General features: G+C 43.2%; 1 protein-coding gene across 4 annotated transcripts in view; it reads right to left on the bottom strand.

The window, feature by feature from the left end:
* Positions 1-4,625: 4,625 nt before the first annotated feature.
* Positions 4,626-13,471, bottom strand: part of ARHGEF6 (Rac/Cdc42 guanine nucleotide exchange factor 6) — a 101,305-nt gene continuing 92,459 nt past the window's right edge. For all 4 annotated transcript variants that reach the window (XM_072817244.1, XM_072817245.1, XM_072817247.1 and 1 more), the window contains 5 exons: positions 12,898-12,991; positions 11,758-11,847; positions 9,809-9,908; positions 8,155-8,209; positions 4,626-7,087 (listed from right to left, as the gene is read on the bottom strand). In XM_072817244.1, the coding sequence (XP_072673345.1) occupies positions 6,947-7,087; positions 8,155-8,209; positions 9,809-9,908; positions 11,758-11,847; positions 12,898-12,991 (480 nt within the window). In that variant the 3' untranslated portion in view covers positions 4,626-6,946. The remainder of the gene's footprint in view (positions 7,088-8,154; positions 8,210-9,808; positions 9,909-11,757; positions 11,848-12,897; positions 12,992-13,471) is intronic.

The raw sequence follows: 13,471 nt of genomic DNA, 5'->3' as shown, positions 1-13,471 counted from the left end.
GAAAGGAGTCAATCTCTCCTCTTCAAGTACTTAACATTTAGTGTGGGAGAAGACCCCAGTAGATGAAGTGCAGTGCAGTGGCAGGAAAAAGGTTGTTGGGAGTCTGGATCCCCTGAAGAGGCAAGACGTGAGCTCACTTTTTTTTTTTTTAAAGAAATTATTTCAAAGTTATAGAGAAGTTGAAAAATAATAGTATAAATAACAGTGTATCTTTTTTTGGAACCACATGAGATTGTATACATCATGGTCTCACCCCTAAATATGTATTTGCTGATAATAAAGATATTCTTTATAACCACAGCACAGGTGAGCCCCAAATAACACAGGTTTGGATTTTTTTTTCAATAAATAAAGTACTATAAATGCTCTTCCTTAAGATTTTCTTAAAAACGTTTTCCTTTCTTTGGCTTACTTTATTGTAAGAATACAGCATATAATGCATAGAACATACAAAATATATGTTGACTGTATGTTATCAGTAAGGCTTCCAGTCAACAGTAGGTCATTAGTTTAGTGTGGGGGAGGTCAAAACTTTACGTGGATTTTTGACTGTGGGGGGGGGTCGGCACTCTTACCCTTAGATTAATCAAAGGCCAACTGTACATTTATCAACTTCCATAAATTTAACATTGATACTGATTTGCCATTTGTCTTCTAATTCAGTTAAGTTATACAATAATATCTTTGCTATCACTTTGCCCTTCCAGTACAGGAACCAGTCTGGGGTCAGGTATTAAATTCAGCTGTCATGTCTCTTTAATTGCTTTTAATCTGGAACATTGCCACAGCCTTTCTTTGCATTTAATGACTTTGACATTTTTGCCTAAAATACTAACAGTCTCTCCCCTTTAAAAAGAAAAAAAAAAAAAAAGAATGTTCCTTTTCTGAATTTGTCTGAAGTTTCCTCAGGGTTAAATCCCAGTTATGCTTTCCTAGATGGCAAACCACATTCATGATGTTGTGTTCTCAGTGGATCCCATCTGGAAGCACATGCTGGCCATCTGTCTCTCGTCACTGATGTGAATTTTGATCACTCAGTGAAGGAAGATATCATCCAGTCTCTGTACCCCATAGTTACCATTTTCCCCTTTGTAACTAAGTGAGCAGTCTTAGGGGAAACACTTCAAGACCATGCAAGGATCTTTTTAACATTTCCCAGCTATTAGAAATGACAAATACCCACCATTTGCTTCAACGTGGATGGAACTGGAGGGTAATATGCTGAGTGAAGTAAGTCAGTCGGAGAAGGACAAACATTATATGTTCTCATTCATTTGGGGAATATAAATAATAGTGAAAGGGAATATAAGGGAAGGGAGAAGAAATGTGTGGGAAATATCAGAAAGGGAGACAGAAGGTAAAGACTGCTAACTCTGGGAAACGAACTAGGGGTGGTGGAAGGGGAGGAGGGCGGGGGGTGGGAGTGAATGGGTGACGGGCACTGGGGGTTATTCTGTATGTTAGTAAATTGAACACCAATAAAAAATAAAAAAAATAAAAATAAAACATTTCCCCCTTTATTTAGCATCTGATAGTCATTTTTGCCTGAATCAGTCTATAGTATGATGCTTGCAAAATGATTTTTTCCAACTCTGGCCTTCCTTCCACATTTACCATCAACACTCAATGTGGTCCTGTGAGCAAGAGCTTCTCCCTTTCTGCCCACTTACTTATCAGTATGGACTCATAGATTCCTACATTGTTCACTGTTTTCAAACTCATCACTGTCCTTATTTTGGTGCTCAAACTTACCCTATTTTGCTAGTGGGAGCCTCTTTGGGTTAGCCCCTGTGTCCTTGAAATGGGATCTACCAGGTTCCTTTTTTAGCATTATTTTACTTTCTGGCACAAGAAGATGTTCCGGCCTCATCTTGTACCTTCCCTGCTTCAGCTATAGAATCAGCCATTTTGCCAAGGAGCTCCGGTTCTTTTCAGCACAGAGTTTAAGTGTTTAGAAACCAAGTTCTGGGTACTAATTGTATTTCTTGCTATGAGGGTGTCACTGCTCCTAGGAAGTGTAAATATATATATATATATATATATATATATATATATATATATATACACATATATATAGTATAACATATATAAATATATACTAATAACTATAAATATATTTATACACACACACAAAAGCTATCCGAATTAGCAGATAAAAATTCTGGATACCCAGTTATATTTGAATTTCAGATAAACATTGAAAAACTTAGTAGAAATATATCCCATGCAATATATGAGACATGATCTGTACCAAAACATTATTAACATTATTTGTTGCACAGCTGAAATTCAATTTTTAAAAGTAAGCTCTATACTCAACATGGGGTTTGAACTTAAGACCCCAAGATCAAGAGTTGCTTGCTCTACTGACTAAGCCAGCCAGGTGCCCCAGCTGAAATTCAAACTTAACTGAGCATCTTGTATTTTATCTGGCAATCCTAATACATACAAACATATAAAGTACATACATATAAATGTACACATACACATGCAGAGACACACATATATACACATGTTTTAGAGATCATGAGCTCACATAGATATGTAAGCTGATTCTAAATGGAAAGTAAAGAATTTGCTTGATGGACAGGAATGGGAAAGGGATAGGTGTATTAGGCAGGGCAAAAGGCATATTATAGGACTTAAGAGAAATTCATGGAAATTAAATTTTACTGTGTGGTGAGGAGTAGCAAGAGACTAATTTTTTAAACAGATGAATGACATCGATCTCTTAGGTAACCATGCCATGGGAACCAAAGAGGATTGACTAGAGGTGACACAAGAGGCAAGGAGATGCATTAGTCTAAGGGAGAGATGATAAGCGCCAAAAACAGGTGATGGTCAGGAGGATGGAGAGGAATTCAGATGATACAACAGAGTTAAAAATGGTAAGAGTGGATAGCTAGACTTATAAAGGGTTAATGTATAAATTTATACAGGGTTGAGAGAGAGGATGGAGCAGATGATAATGCCCATTTTCCTGATAGGCAACTAAGGGGCCAGGGGTGCTGTTCACTGGGATGGGAAACATTGGAGGAGCCAATCTGGGAATAAAAATGAGGAGTCCTATTTTGGACATGTGGAGTTCAAGGTGCTGTAGGACAACCAAGTTGAGACTGCAGGAAGTAGCTGTATCCATGGGTCTGGAGCTCAGGAGAAAGATTGGGATGGAAAAACACGGACATGGGGGTCACTTGCATTTTCATCAATGAGGTTTTAGGAATAGATGAGGTTGTTCAGAAAGAGGCTATAAAAAGGAAGAGAAGAAGAAGTGTTGAGGATATCAAATGTTCAAGGGACAGGCAAAGGAGGCAAAGGCAGCAAAGACAGGGGTGGTCAGAAAGATTGAATGAATGCCAGAAAAGTTGGGATCATGAAAGCCAAGGAGGTGAGGGTCAAATAATGTGGAGATGTCAAGACAGGAATTGAAAAGTGTTCCCTGGATTTTTCAATTAAGAGCTCATTAGTGATTTCATGAGAGTAGATCGCTGAGGTAGAAGCCTATTTAGTAGGCTCCAAGTATAGAAGTGAAAGCATGGTAGAAAGAGCATGGATCCCAGAGGCAGATGGACCAAGGTTTCGAATCCCAGCTCCACACATACTAGCATCTTGTTCAACACCTGTGCCTCTGTTCCTTTTTAAGATGGGGATAACCAGTACCTCATACAGTGGGTGCAAATGTTTTGTGAGCTCAACCATATAAAACACTTAGGATAGAGCCCAGAACATGGGAGGTGTGATGTTGGACCTACTGCTTCAGAGTAGGAGAAATAGCCTCCAAAGGCATCCTAAGCAGAAAGGTAATACTTGGTGCCTAAAAAATCATTGGCTACAGGAGTGGAAGTCAGGGGCTTCTGTTGGACTAATGGCTTCAAGGTCATCGTACTGTAGTTGTGATCCAAATTTGGTCCAGGAAGCTTCTACTCCTGTTCCACCCCCCACCGCTGCCACAACAATCTCCCAAGCACAAAGCCATGAGTGGACACACTGGAAGCTACAGTTCAGAAGCCACAAACACATCTGTGGAACTGCCCACCAGCTGCCAAGCCCCAGGAAGATGACCTCTGCCTCACGTAAACCTTCCAAACATCATGCAAAGGCATCTCATTGGCAGAACTGAAAATACGTCAGAACCCACATTGTATAGAGAACCCTAGCTGCAACGGAGTCTGAGATAGGTCTTTTGTTTTGTTTTTTAGGCTTCCAGGGAGAAACACAAAAGGGGTAGGAAGGGAAGCTGAGTAGCAACAGATACCTACAGCACACCTGTCTCGAGGTGGAGCATATATTTTTATTTTGACTGCTGACACCAGCATTCCAACTGCAGTCAAAATGTAGGCTTCAAGTGGTTGACAAAATCCTGATACAGGATGGAAAATGGTGTACAGTTCATAGGTTGAGGATGGAAGGAGAGGGGTGGAGAAGTTAAGGAAGGCCCGTATTATCTCTGTAAAGCAGGGAGCAAATCTCACCTGCCCAGACTGAAACAGGTGGAAGACAGCTGGAGAGCAGACGCCTAATGAGTAAATGGGGGAGGAAGCTGCCATAGCATGAAAAATCCTTCTGCACACTGGTTAGAAAAAAAAAGGAAGAAGAAGAAAGAAAAAGAAAAGAAAACACAGGACTTAGTTTATAAAGCACTGTTATTCTTATTTATTGAAAACGTCCATTTTAAAAGTCTTCAAAATAAAAACAAGTTAGAAAATTTGAGCTTGTGTAAGAAGGAACATGACGGAAGAAGAACTAAAAAGCCTCTAAGGGCAGCAGTTTAATTACAGAGTAAGAGGAACCCACTTATAGAGTAAGTAAACAACACAACTATGAAGACACTGCTCTCGGGTTAACATGGCTTCATTTCCTTTATATTACTGCTTACTGTGTGAGCGCAGACACCACACTCTGCACAAGCTTCACTACCCAGAGTACCGAGGGCCTCTCCTCAGAAGGCCAAGTTCCAAAAACATGCATATGTACACTTTACTTTAAAATAAAGACCTTTCAGTATTATAAGCAATCCTGTACCTTATCTACTAAAGTATTTTTAAATCACAAAAATGTTCCCTATGGATATAGTGTGCACATTTACTGTAAGCCATTGATTAACCACAGACGGGGCAGATGCTCAGATCTGTGTGGTTGTTGTTAATTTTTAGGTGAAGGATGGCAAAGCTAAGCTTTTGGGCTTAAAAACAGAATGATGGCCATTTCTAGAAATCTTCACTCTTCAGCTTCCAAAGATGGCTGCATGTGGTTGGCTGATGGCAGACTGCAGGTAGAGTCCCTTTCCTGTGGATGGTGTCATTTCTGTTGTGCAGCAAGTAGTCAACAGCCCTGTACCGTGTAGCTATGGGAACTTGAGACGCCCCCCCACCCCAGTATGAGAAAGAAAAAGAGCTTAGCAAGCTGGGGGATTCGAGCTTCAAGTGTGCTTTCTAAATAACATTTGCAAAACCCACATTTATAGGCATGCGTCAAATGTATCTGGAAGACTACCTTGACCAGACCATTGGCCCTCTGCCTCTCTTTCCAGTGATCTTTCCCACCTGCCCAGTTGCACCTGTCTTGGGGAGAGAGAGGGGTGGGTTGCACTGTGCTGACTTTCAGTTGTGCTGAATTTGCATGAGTTCTGCTCTTCTGTGACCCTTCTAAACCTGGTTTACCGCAGTTCTAATTGTTGAGACACTTACAAAGGTGATCGTTGGATTTAATAAGCCACTTTAGTAAACTAGTTCCAAATCCTGAGCTTCACTAGCAACCAGCACACAACCACTAGAAGTGTCCATTCTTTCTGGATATACAAACTGGACCAAGAGCACATTTCTGCAAATAATGCTTCAAGGCTGAGGAATATTACAGCTTCTCACTGCATACCTGGTAGAGCAATAAAGTGAATTAAAGCAGTCTACTAGGGCATGATAGCTCCTCAATGCAGATTGTTTTGAAGGATGAGAAGTCACAAGTTGAATATGCAGGGTAGATAAAGTAATTGCTCACAGTCTATATTTTCAAAAAGGAAGCGAAGCACACACATACTAGTTTACACATCGCTTCATATGGTTGGCTAAAAGCACTGGGGAAATATAAAACTTACATACGAGGCAGAAGGTTGGGGGCGAAATCTATCATGCACTGGGGAGAGATGATCAACTCTGCTGCTGAAGGGGAAGATTGTCTAGTGCAATTTGCTAATGGATCTGGTATTGGCATGGATGACCGGAGCTTCTGCCCCATAGAGTTAAAATGTAAACGCACACAAAAGGAATAAGGGTGCTACTGTTTTCTTGGCCTTATAGACAACACAGGACAGTAATTTTTTAAAAAAGTGTGCATTGAGGGGTGGCACATGATAGTCCAGGGAAGGTGGCTGGGTCACCGGGCAAATGTGCTAGTCTTCCATTCACCCTACCCTAGTCATAGCTCAAGGAGCTTTGTCTTCCTTAAATTGGGTACAGAGGGGCTTCCAGATACAAGAAAGCATGAGAGAAAAAGTCAAGTTCACATTTACTAAGCCATGGCCAGCCACTTTGATATGGCATCCAGCCCCAAAAGAGTGATGGGGCGGGGCGGGGAGGGGAAATGGCTGGTTGAAGAGGCACTATGAATTGAAGGCCATCTGAAGACCATGTAAGTCATTTGCCTATACTAGTTTTCCTTTTCTTATTGAATGGAAAAGACTCTGGAGAGACTTCCACCACCACTTTCACTTTTACCCCTGTCAGAAAGAAAACAACCAACCAATAACCAAACAACAACAAATACTCAAGCAAACAGAAAGCAAACAGAGAGACAGAGAAAGAAAGCAAGAGCGAGAGCGGGGGGAATGGGAGGGGGGGAGAGAGGACTGACTCAGATACAAAATAAAAGCCAAGGAAGTGAGCAAACAAATCATTCAGCTGGACATTTTGAGATGCCCCGAAGGCACGTCTACCCAGCTGCACAGTGATAGTTATGGAAGAATGGAGGTCTTGCTACTAGATTCAGCCCGAATACACTCATCAGTTTGCTTCAACAGCCTCCGGACCAGCTTTTCTAGGTCCCTTCTTGATTTCAGTTCTTCTTCCAGGCATTGCTTCATTCTTTTATTTTCCTACGATGAGAAAAGACTCATTAATTCCCAAACTACGTGGCCCCTTCCCAGGGCTCCTCCTGTTCCTCCTCTTGGCAGCTTTCACCACTGACCACTTTCCTTCCTCAGACTCCTCTCCTTCAGCTTTTAGGACAAGGCAGCCCCCTGCTTCTCCTACCTTTCTCTGGCCAAGCCTTTGCAGTCTTCTTGCTTGCAGTCTAAGCGTCCTGTACAGCACTGGCCCGGGCCCTCTTCCAACTCAGCTCTCTTTTCACCTAATGTCTCTTCTTCAGCTCAACTCAGGGGCCTCCCTAATCCCTCTGACACCTGACCTCATCTCATCTCACGAGCACTAGGTCCACAGTCCCTAGTGTCAAGTTGATATTTACAAGCACTTCAGACTCATATCCTAGAGTGAACTCAGTCTCTCCTCTGTCACCCCAAACTTCTTTTCCTCCTGTGGTTCCTGAGTTCGTGAAGGGCACTGCCCTATCCAAGTAGGTATCCATGTAAGAAGCCTCATCTTCAATCTCTGGCTCTCCCTCTCAGTCCCAACATCACAGCATCAATTTTCCATAGGCTCTAACTCTACGATGTGCCTTCCTTTACATTTGTTTTCCTTCTCTGCAGCCTCAATGGCACTACCTCAGTTCAGAAATCCACTGTGTCTCACCCTGAGTTTTGTGACAGATAATCTCTGTTCTCCCCCCTCCAGTCCATCCTTTACCCCGTCACCAGGTGCAGCCAGTCCCCAAACACCAGGAAGTGTGCATCATGGAGCACTGGATCACATCTTCAGAGGAGCCCGCAAATCAAGATTTATGGTTCTCTTTATACTTACACACTCGTGGATGACTTATCTTTTCTAAAATTCTGTTTACAAATGTCAGAGAACATGAAAGTTGTAACTAAGTATTGGGAACCTATTGTAAACCGCTAAATAGGTATATGAGCAAGCCTAAGAAATTTAAACCCAACACTACATGGCAAAATCAACAGAACTCACCCTGTAGAAATAAGAAAAATCCCCACCTCACCACCTTGTTCCTATTATATGACCCAAGAAAATCAGTTATATATTTCATTACCTGTTTCAGTTCTTTGACCTCATCCTTCAAGGCATACACAGTATCAACAAGACTCCTAGAACATAAAGTTCAGAGATTCATAGCTGGTACTGAAACACTGTCACATAAAACTTAACCATAAAAGCCACTTTCAAGAAATACAGATCCTGAAAAACAGTGGCCTTTTTTTGGGGGGGGAGCTGGTTGGGAGAGATACTGCTACGAATGGCCCCTGTGGTCTCTATTTTTATGGGCAAACCACCACCAGCCCACATGCTCATTTGAATGCCATGTCATTACACCTTTACTATAGTGCCCTCCTCCTTGGCCACTTACTTCCCAGCTTGGGGGATTTACAAAAAAAGAGACTAGAGCTCATCGCAAGGTTTTGACTTTCTTAAGAGCAGGAATGAACATCACATAACATATAATGAGGGGTGTCATGAGGCCCTGCTTATCCTGTGCTATGGCATTGCTGCTCTCACCTCTGTGACCCTACGTGACCCTATATGACACAAAGTCAGGGGCATTCTTTCTGGAAGGTCTCATCTGTTCCAAAAGAGGATAAAATGCCCTGCCTGACTCGTGGAACAGTTAATTCCCAGATGGCTCTCTCCCTGGACAAGAATTCTAGAGATCTGGGTTCCAGGTCTGACCCTACCACTTACTATCCTCCAGCCTTGGGTAATCAGGTTCTTTCTCCTCTCCTTGCCTTACTTTCTTCGCATACAAAATGGGGATAATACCACATTCCCCACAAACTTCACAAAGTTGTTGTGGGGATTAATATAGCTCTCTATAACTATGTGCCAGCCTTTATACTTATTATTCCATTTAACTTCACAATAAACCTTAAAGTATTACTATCATACTTATTTACAGATGGGGAAATGGAGGCACAGAACGGTAAAGAGGCTGGCCCCAGGTCACACGGCTAACACGATGCTGAATTTGGGCTTGAACCAGGACTGTTCTCTTGAGCCCAAGCACTTTACCATTTTGCCACATCACTTCGTATACCAGATGGAAAAATACATTGACGATGTCAAGCACTTTGAAATATGCTGTACTATGCAAATTTAGGCCTGACTTCAGAAATGACTCAAGTTTAAACAAATGAATTATTTGGCTACTTTGTGTTTATTTTATGAGCCCATAGGTACTTAACCTGATTTTTCCCCATTAGGTCACCCTCATTAGTGTGCAAAGGTAGACCAGGAACATCATTTCCCTGAACCTCAACTTCAATAGAATTGATGAAAGTAATGCTTAATTCACTGGGTTTCTGTAGGATGCTAAATAGGCCAAGTATGTGGAAGTCCAGTGTTTGATTCAGTAAATGTGAGAAGCATCCCTCTGGGCAAGGAAATTGGTGTTGTGGCCTTCCCAAGCACCATCTAAACCCATCTAGAGTGCGATTCTTGCATACCCTGAAGTACTTTACTGTATGGGGGAGCTAGCCCCAGGGGCAGCCACCACACACAGAGTTCCACGCCCTCTGCCTCCCCTGCCCCCTTCCCCTCATTGTGGGGGCAGCCCTCCTGCAGCTCCCAACTATATTCCTGGAGAAGGACGGACTGTCCTTCAGTGCAGGCTTTGCAAGAGATGCATTGCCTTTCTGGAACCTTATTTCCAGCCCACAGACAAATCAGAAAAGGTAGCCCACTCTACTCACTTTTCTTCAATGATAGTCTGGCCATTGCTCCTGGTTTCTTCAATGATGAGTTTCTCTTCCTCAGGGAGTAAGACTTGTGGAAGAGAATCTTTGCGAGCACCTACAAACAAGGGTTGCAAGAGGGAGGAGAGGGGAGAGTTAGCAGAGACTATTCTAGGTGTTGGTCTCTTCTACTAATATCACTTAGGGGTCTCTGCTGATGGCATGTTGCTGCTTTGCACCCAGAGAGCAGTCATCCAACATTTGCTGACATGAGAAAACAGACAACTACATCAATTGGATTTTGGCCAGGGTGGGGCACTTTATCAGTCAAGTTCATTTGGGTCAAGGGTGGAGAGGGGTTTGGGGATCGTCACACCAGCACAAAGGTGTGGACATCCTCATGGCTCTGCTCAGACAGTCTCCAGGCTCTGGGGATGGAAGAGGTGACAGAACAGACAAGGGACTGGACCAAACAACTCTCCTGCACCTCTAACTTCCTCCTCACTTCTGGATCCTTCCTCCTGGAGCTCAAGGCCTTAATCTTCAGTCTCCCTGAGCCTTCAAATTGTGTGCGCTCACTGTCTCACCTTTGCTCAGGTGGCAGTGGCTTTGCCTTCCTGGACCCAGGACTCTGTAGGTGCTTAATAATTAGACAGCAGACTGGCTGACTCACTGGTTAAATGCAGCAGGAAATAACAGCAGCGAGGTCCTAGGAAATAGGACTTCCAGCTGAAGAGGGACAGAGGATGGAAGGTCGCCACGATGCTAGACAACCTGCCACGTGTCGGGGACAGGCTAGGTAGGAGGGGCGGAAATGTGGCTCTTTAGGCCAGAACACCTGCCTGTGCCTCCTACAGATCTGCGGATGCCGTGAATGTGAAGAGAGCGGGGTCGGGGAGCAGATGAGGTCACGTTTTGTACGAGGGAGGCTTCTTCTGGTGTCTCCCTGTCCCCCTCTCTTTCCTAGCTTTCATGCCCCAAACTGCTCTCTCTGTCCTTTCCTGCCTCCTTGAAACTTGTTCACAGAGCTGGGCATGTCCAAAGCCACCACCAGGATCTATCTGTGAAAGCAGAGGGTGTGACAGACCTCTCTTCACGGCCAAATGTGTCAAGTTTGACATCAAATGTTTTCCTCATGCCAACCTTAGTTAGGGACAAGTTCCTTTGGAGGCACCCAAGTGATCCCCACCTCCAACTCGAGTGGTGGGTCAGCAGCTGTCCAAAATGGAGCATTATGGAGAGAACTCACTTCTTGTGCGGATGCAAACACCTCATAGAGGTCTCCTGAATGTCTATAATCATGCAAGACAAGACAGGACTGATGCGACCCAGTTTTTTGAGAAGCTCAAGGATCAATCAGACAACCTCATCTCGCTTTCAGTTCTGTAGCCTGAAAGATGTTGGAGTGAGTGGGGAACACCCTTCCTGATCACTCCCTGAAAACTGCAGACATTCCAAACAGCCCCTGCTAAGCAGCTACATTTCCAGATTTTCAGAGCAACTTTGAAACTCAAGCTGGGTGGAGCACTGTTCGCTTAAAAATGCAGCTGATCAAAGATAGTATTGTAACTTCCTTTCCAAATCTGCCTATGAGAAGAGATTACCATCAGTTCACAGACACAGGAACTCTTCTGGGCTCTTTAATTCCTAACTAGTGCTGGCAAAGGTATCTGTATACTTCAAAGGAGAAGGACTTTTAAAAAAAAAAGACTTCTTTTTTTCATTTCTATCACCTCCAACTTTTTTACTCTTGCGTCTCTCTTTCTCTCTGAGTGAAAAGAAAGAGTGGGTAAACAAACCGCCTGGCAGCTAAAAGCACCTTATCGGAAAGATGCAGTTCTGCACCAGGTCACCTGCTTTCCACACCCTGCAACCCATCTGGGTTGCTTTGCTCTTTTTCAAAGAGGTGCTGAGCAGTCAAAAAGAAACAGCATTCATTAGAGAAAGTGGTTTGGGGGGGAACCTACTTGAGCCGTGGCCTTGTTGAAAATTCGCGCTGGTGCAGTAGGCTTCAATCACTTTAAGGATCTGAGCATCCTCTTCCAGAGCAGCCGTACCTATTGGATTTAATTAATAATGACTTTGCAGACAGAGATCCACCTCTGGACCCTCAAAATGATGCCATGTACTCAGTTGCTGGGGACTGGGTTCCCTGACCGGAAAGCCTTTGCCAGCAGCGGCAGCTTTCAATTTTTCTTTTCTGAAGAAACTTCTACATCATTTGGAGGCTTTTACTAGACTCCTAGGGGCCACGATGACAGCACCAGGCTTGGCGCTAGCCTCAGTTCTCACCCGACATACACCACAGCCTGCCTCCCCTCCAAATTGCAAGGCATCCCTTCTCTAGGAAGCTTTCCCCCATAGACCTCATTCGGTTTTTCCCAATCAGCCAGCAGAGTCATTGATTCTCCCTTCCCCTCCAACTCTTTCTTGAAATGACTGGGAGGCGGAACCCTGCTCAAGGGATGATGCATGCACCCAGGGGTGGGCTGGGCGATGCAGAAGCTGGAGTCCAGTAAAGACTTCTACAGATTACTTTTGCCTGAGACACACAATTCTGCGACCCTTTTGGGATGTACCACTCACTCCTTCATGTGTCTCCCAGAGTACCTCGGTCCCAGTCTTAGAGGCAAATACGGACATATGTACTGGCCAACGGACTCTGTAGCCCACCTTGGAATCAAGCCATTTCTACATGGCAGCAGGGTGACTGCTTAGCTAACTGGAAATGTCACTGAGCATTAAACTTCCAGAAGGATTTCAGCCTTCAGGTCTGTTTTGTCTATCTCAGTAGGGAAAACATTTTGTGTATGAGAAACTGAGGGAAAGAAATGAATCTGTAGCAAATGGGGCCCTTTAGTGGTTCTCATCCAGGTGGGGTAAAATATTCTATCCCAAGATCATATAATGGTGTCTGCCTCAGATCACATGAAGTGCAGAAGCAGGCAGCTCATTCAAAAAGCTTAGAAGTGACCAGCCCTAGAATGGCATTTTTCTTTGTGTAACAGGTGATAATGGAGGACAAATGGCTCTAATCATTTGCTTTCAACAAAATTCTTCTGATAGCTCATCCATAACCGACTGTCAAAAAAGTGCAAGACACATACTTTTCCGAATCACATATTCCTCCTCAGATGGCTTTCTTTCCGTCTTTCTTTTATGAAGAAACTTCTTCATTGTTTTGGGGCTTTTACTAGACTCCTGTAAGGATAGAAGTTTCTTTATGAATTAGAATTATCCCCAAAAAACAAATTAAAAAGAGCAAATGAACTTAAACTGCATGGCTCTCCCTTACTTTAACAGTCTCAAAAATGCATCAAAATTTAATAATGTACACAATAAAAATGGCTCCAGTAAATTCTAAAAGATCACATAAAACAGAGGCAATGACATTGTGTCTCAATTGCCATAGGGAATGGGTGCCATCTGCAAAGAAAGTAGTGGGTGTCGATCCTAGGGAAATACCTGTATTCCTAACTTAGTTGATGGTCTTCACTGATACAGTGTTAAGGGAATTAAACAACAATTGTAGTATATACTGCTTTTCAAAGAATTTCAAAGCGGTTTAAATACATTTTCCTTAGCAACAGTCCCGGAAAGAAGAATATTAATTTCCATTTTTCAGATGGAAAAAATTAAGGCAGAGGGACTAAATAATTTCCCTGAAGCCAGAGAGAAGAG

The sequence above is a fragment of the Canis lupus genome, chromosome X (genome assembly GCF_048164855.1).
Source record: "Canis lupus baileyi chromosome X, mCanLup2.hap1, whole genome shotgun sequence".
Lineage (NCBI taxonomy): Eukaryota > Metazoa > Chordata > Mammalia > Carnivora > Canidae > Canis > Canis lupus.
This window is presented reverse-complemented; position numbering and strand designations above follow the sequence as displayed.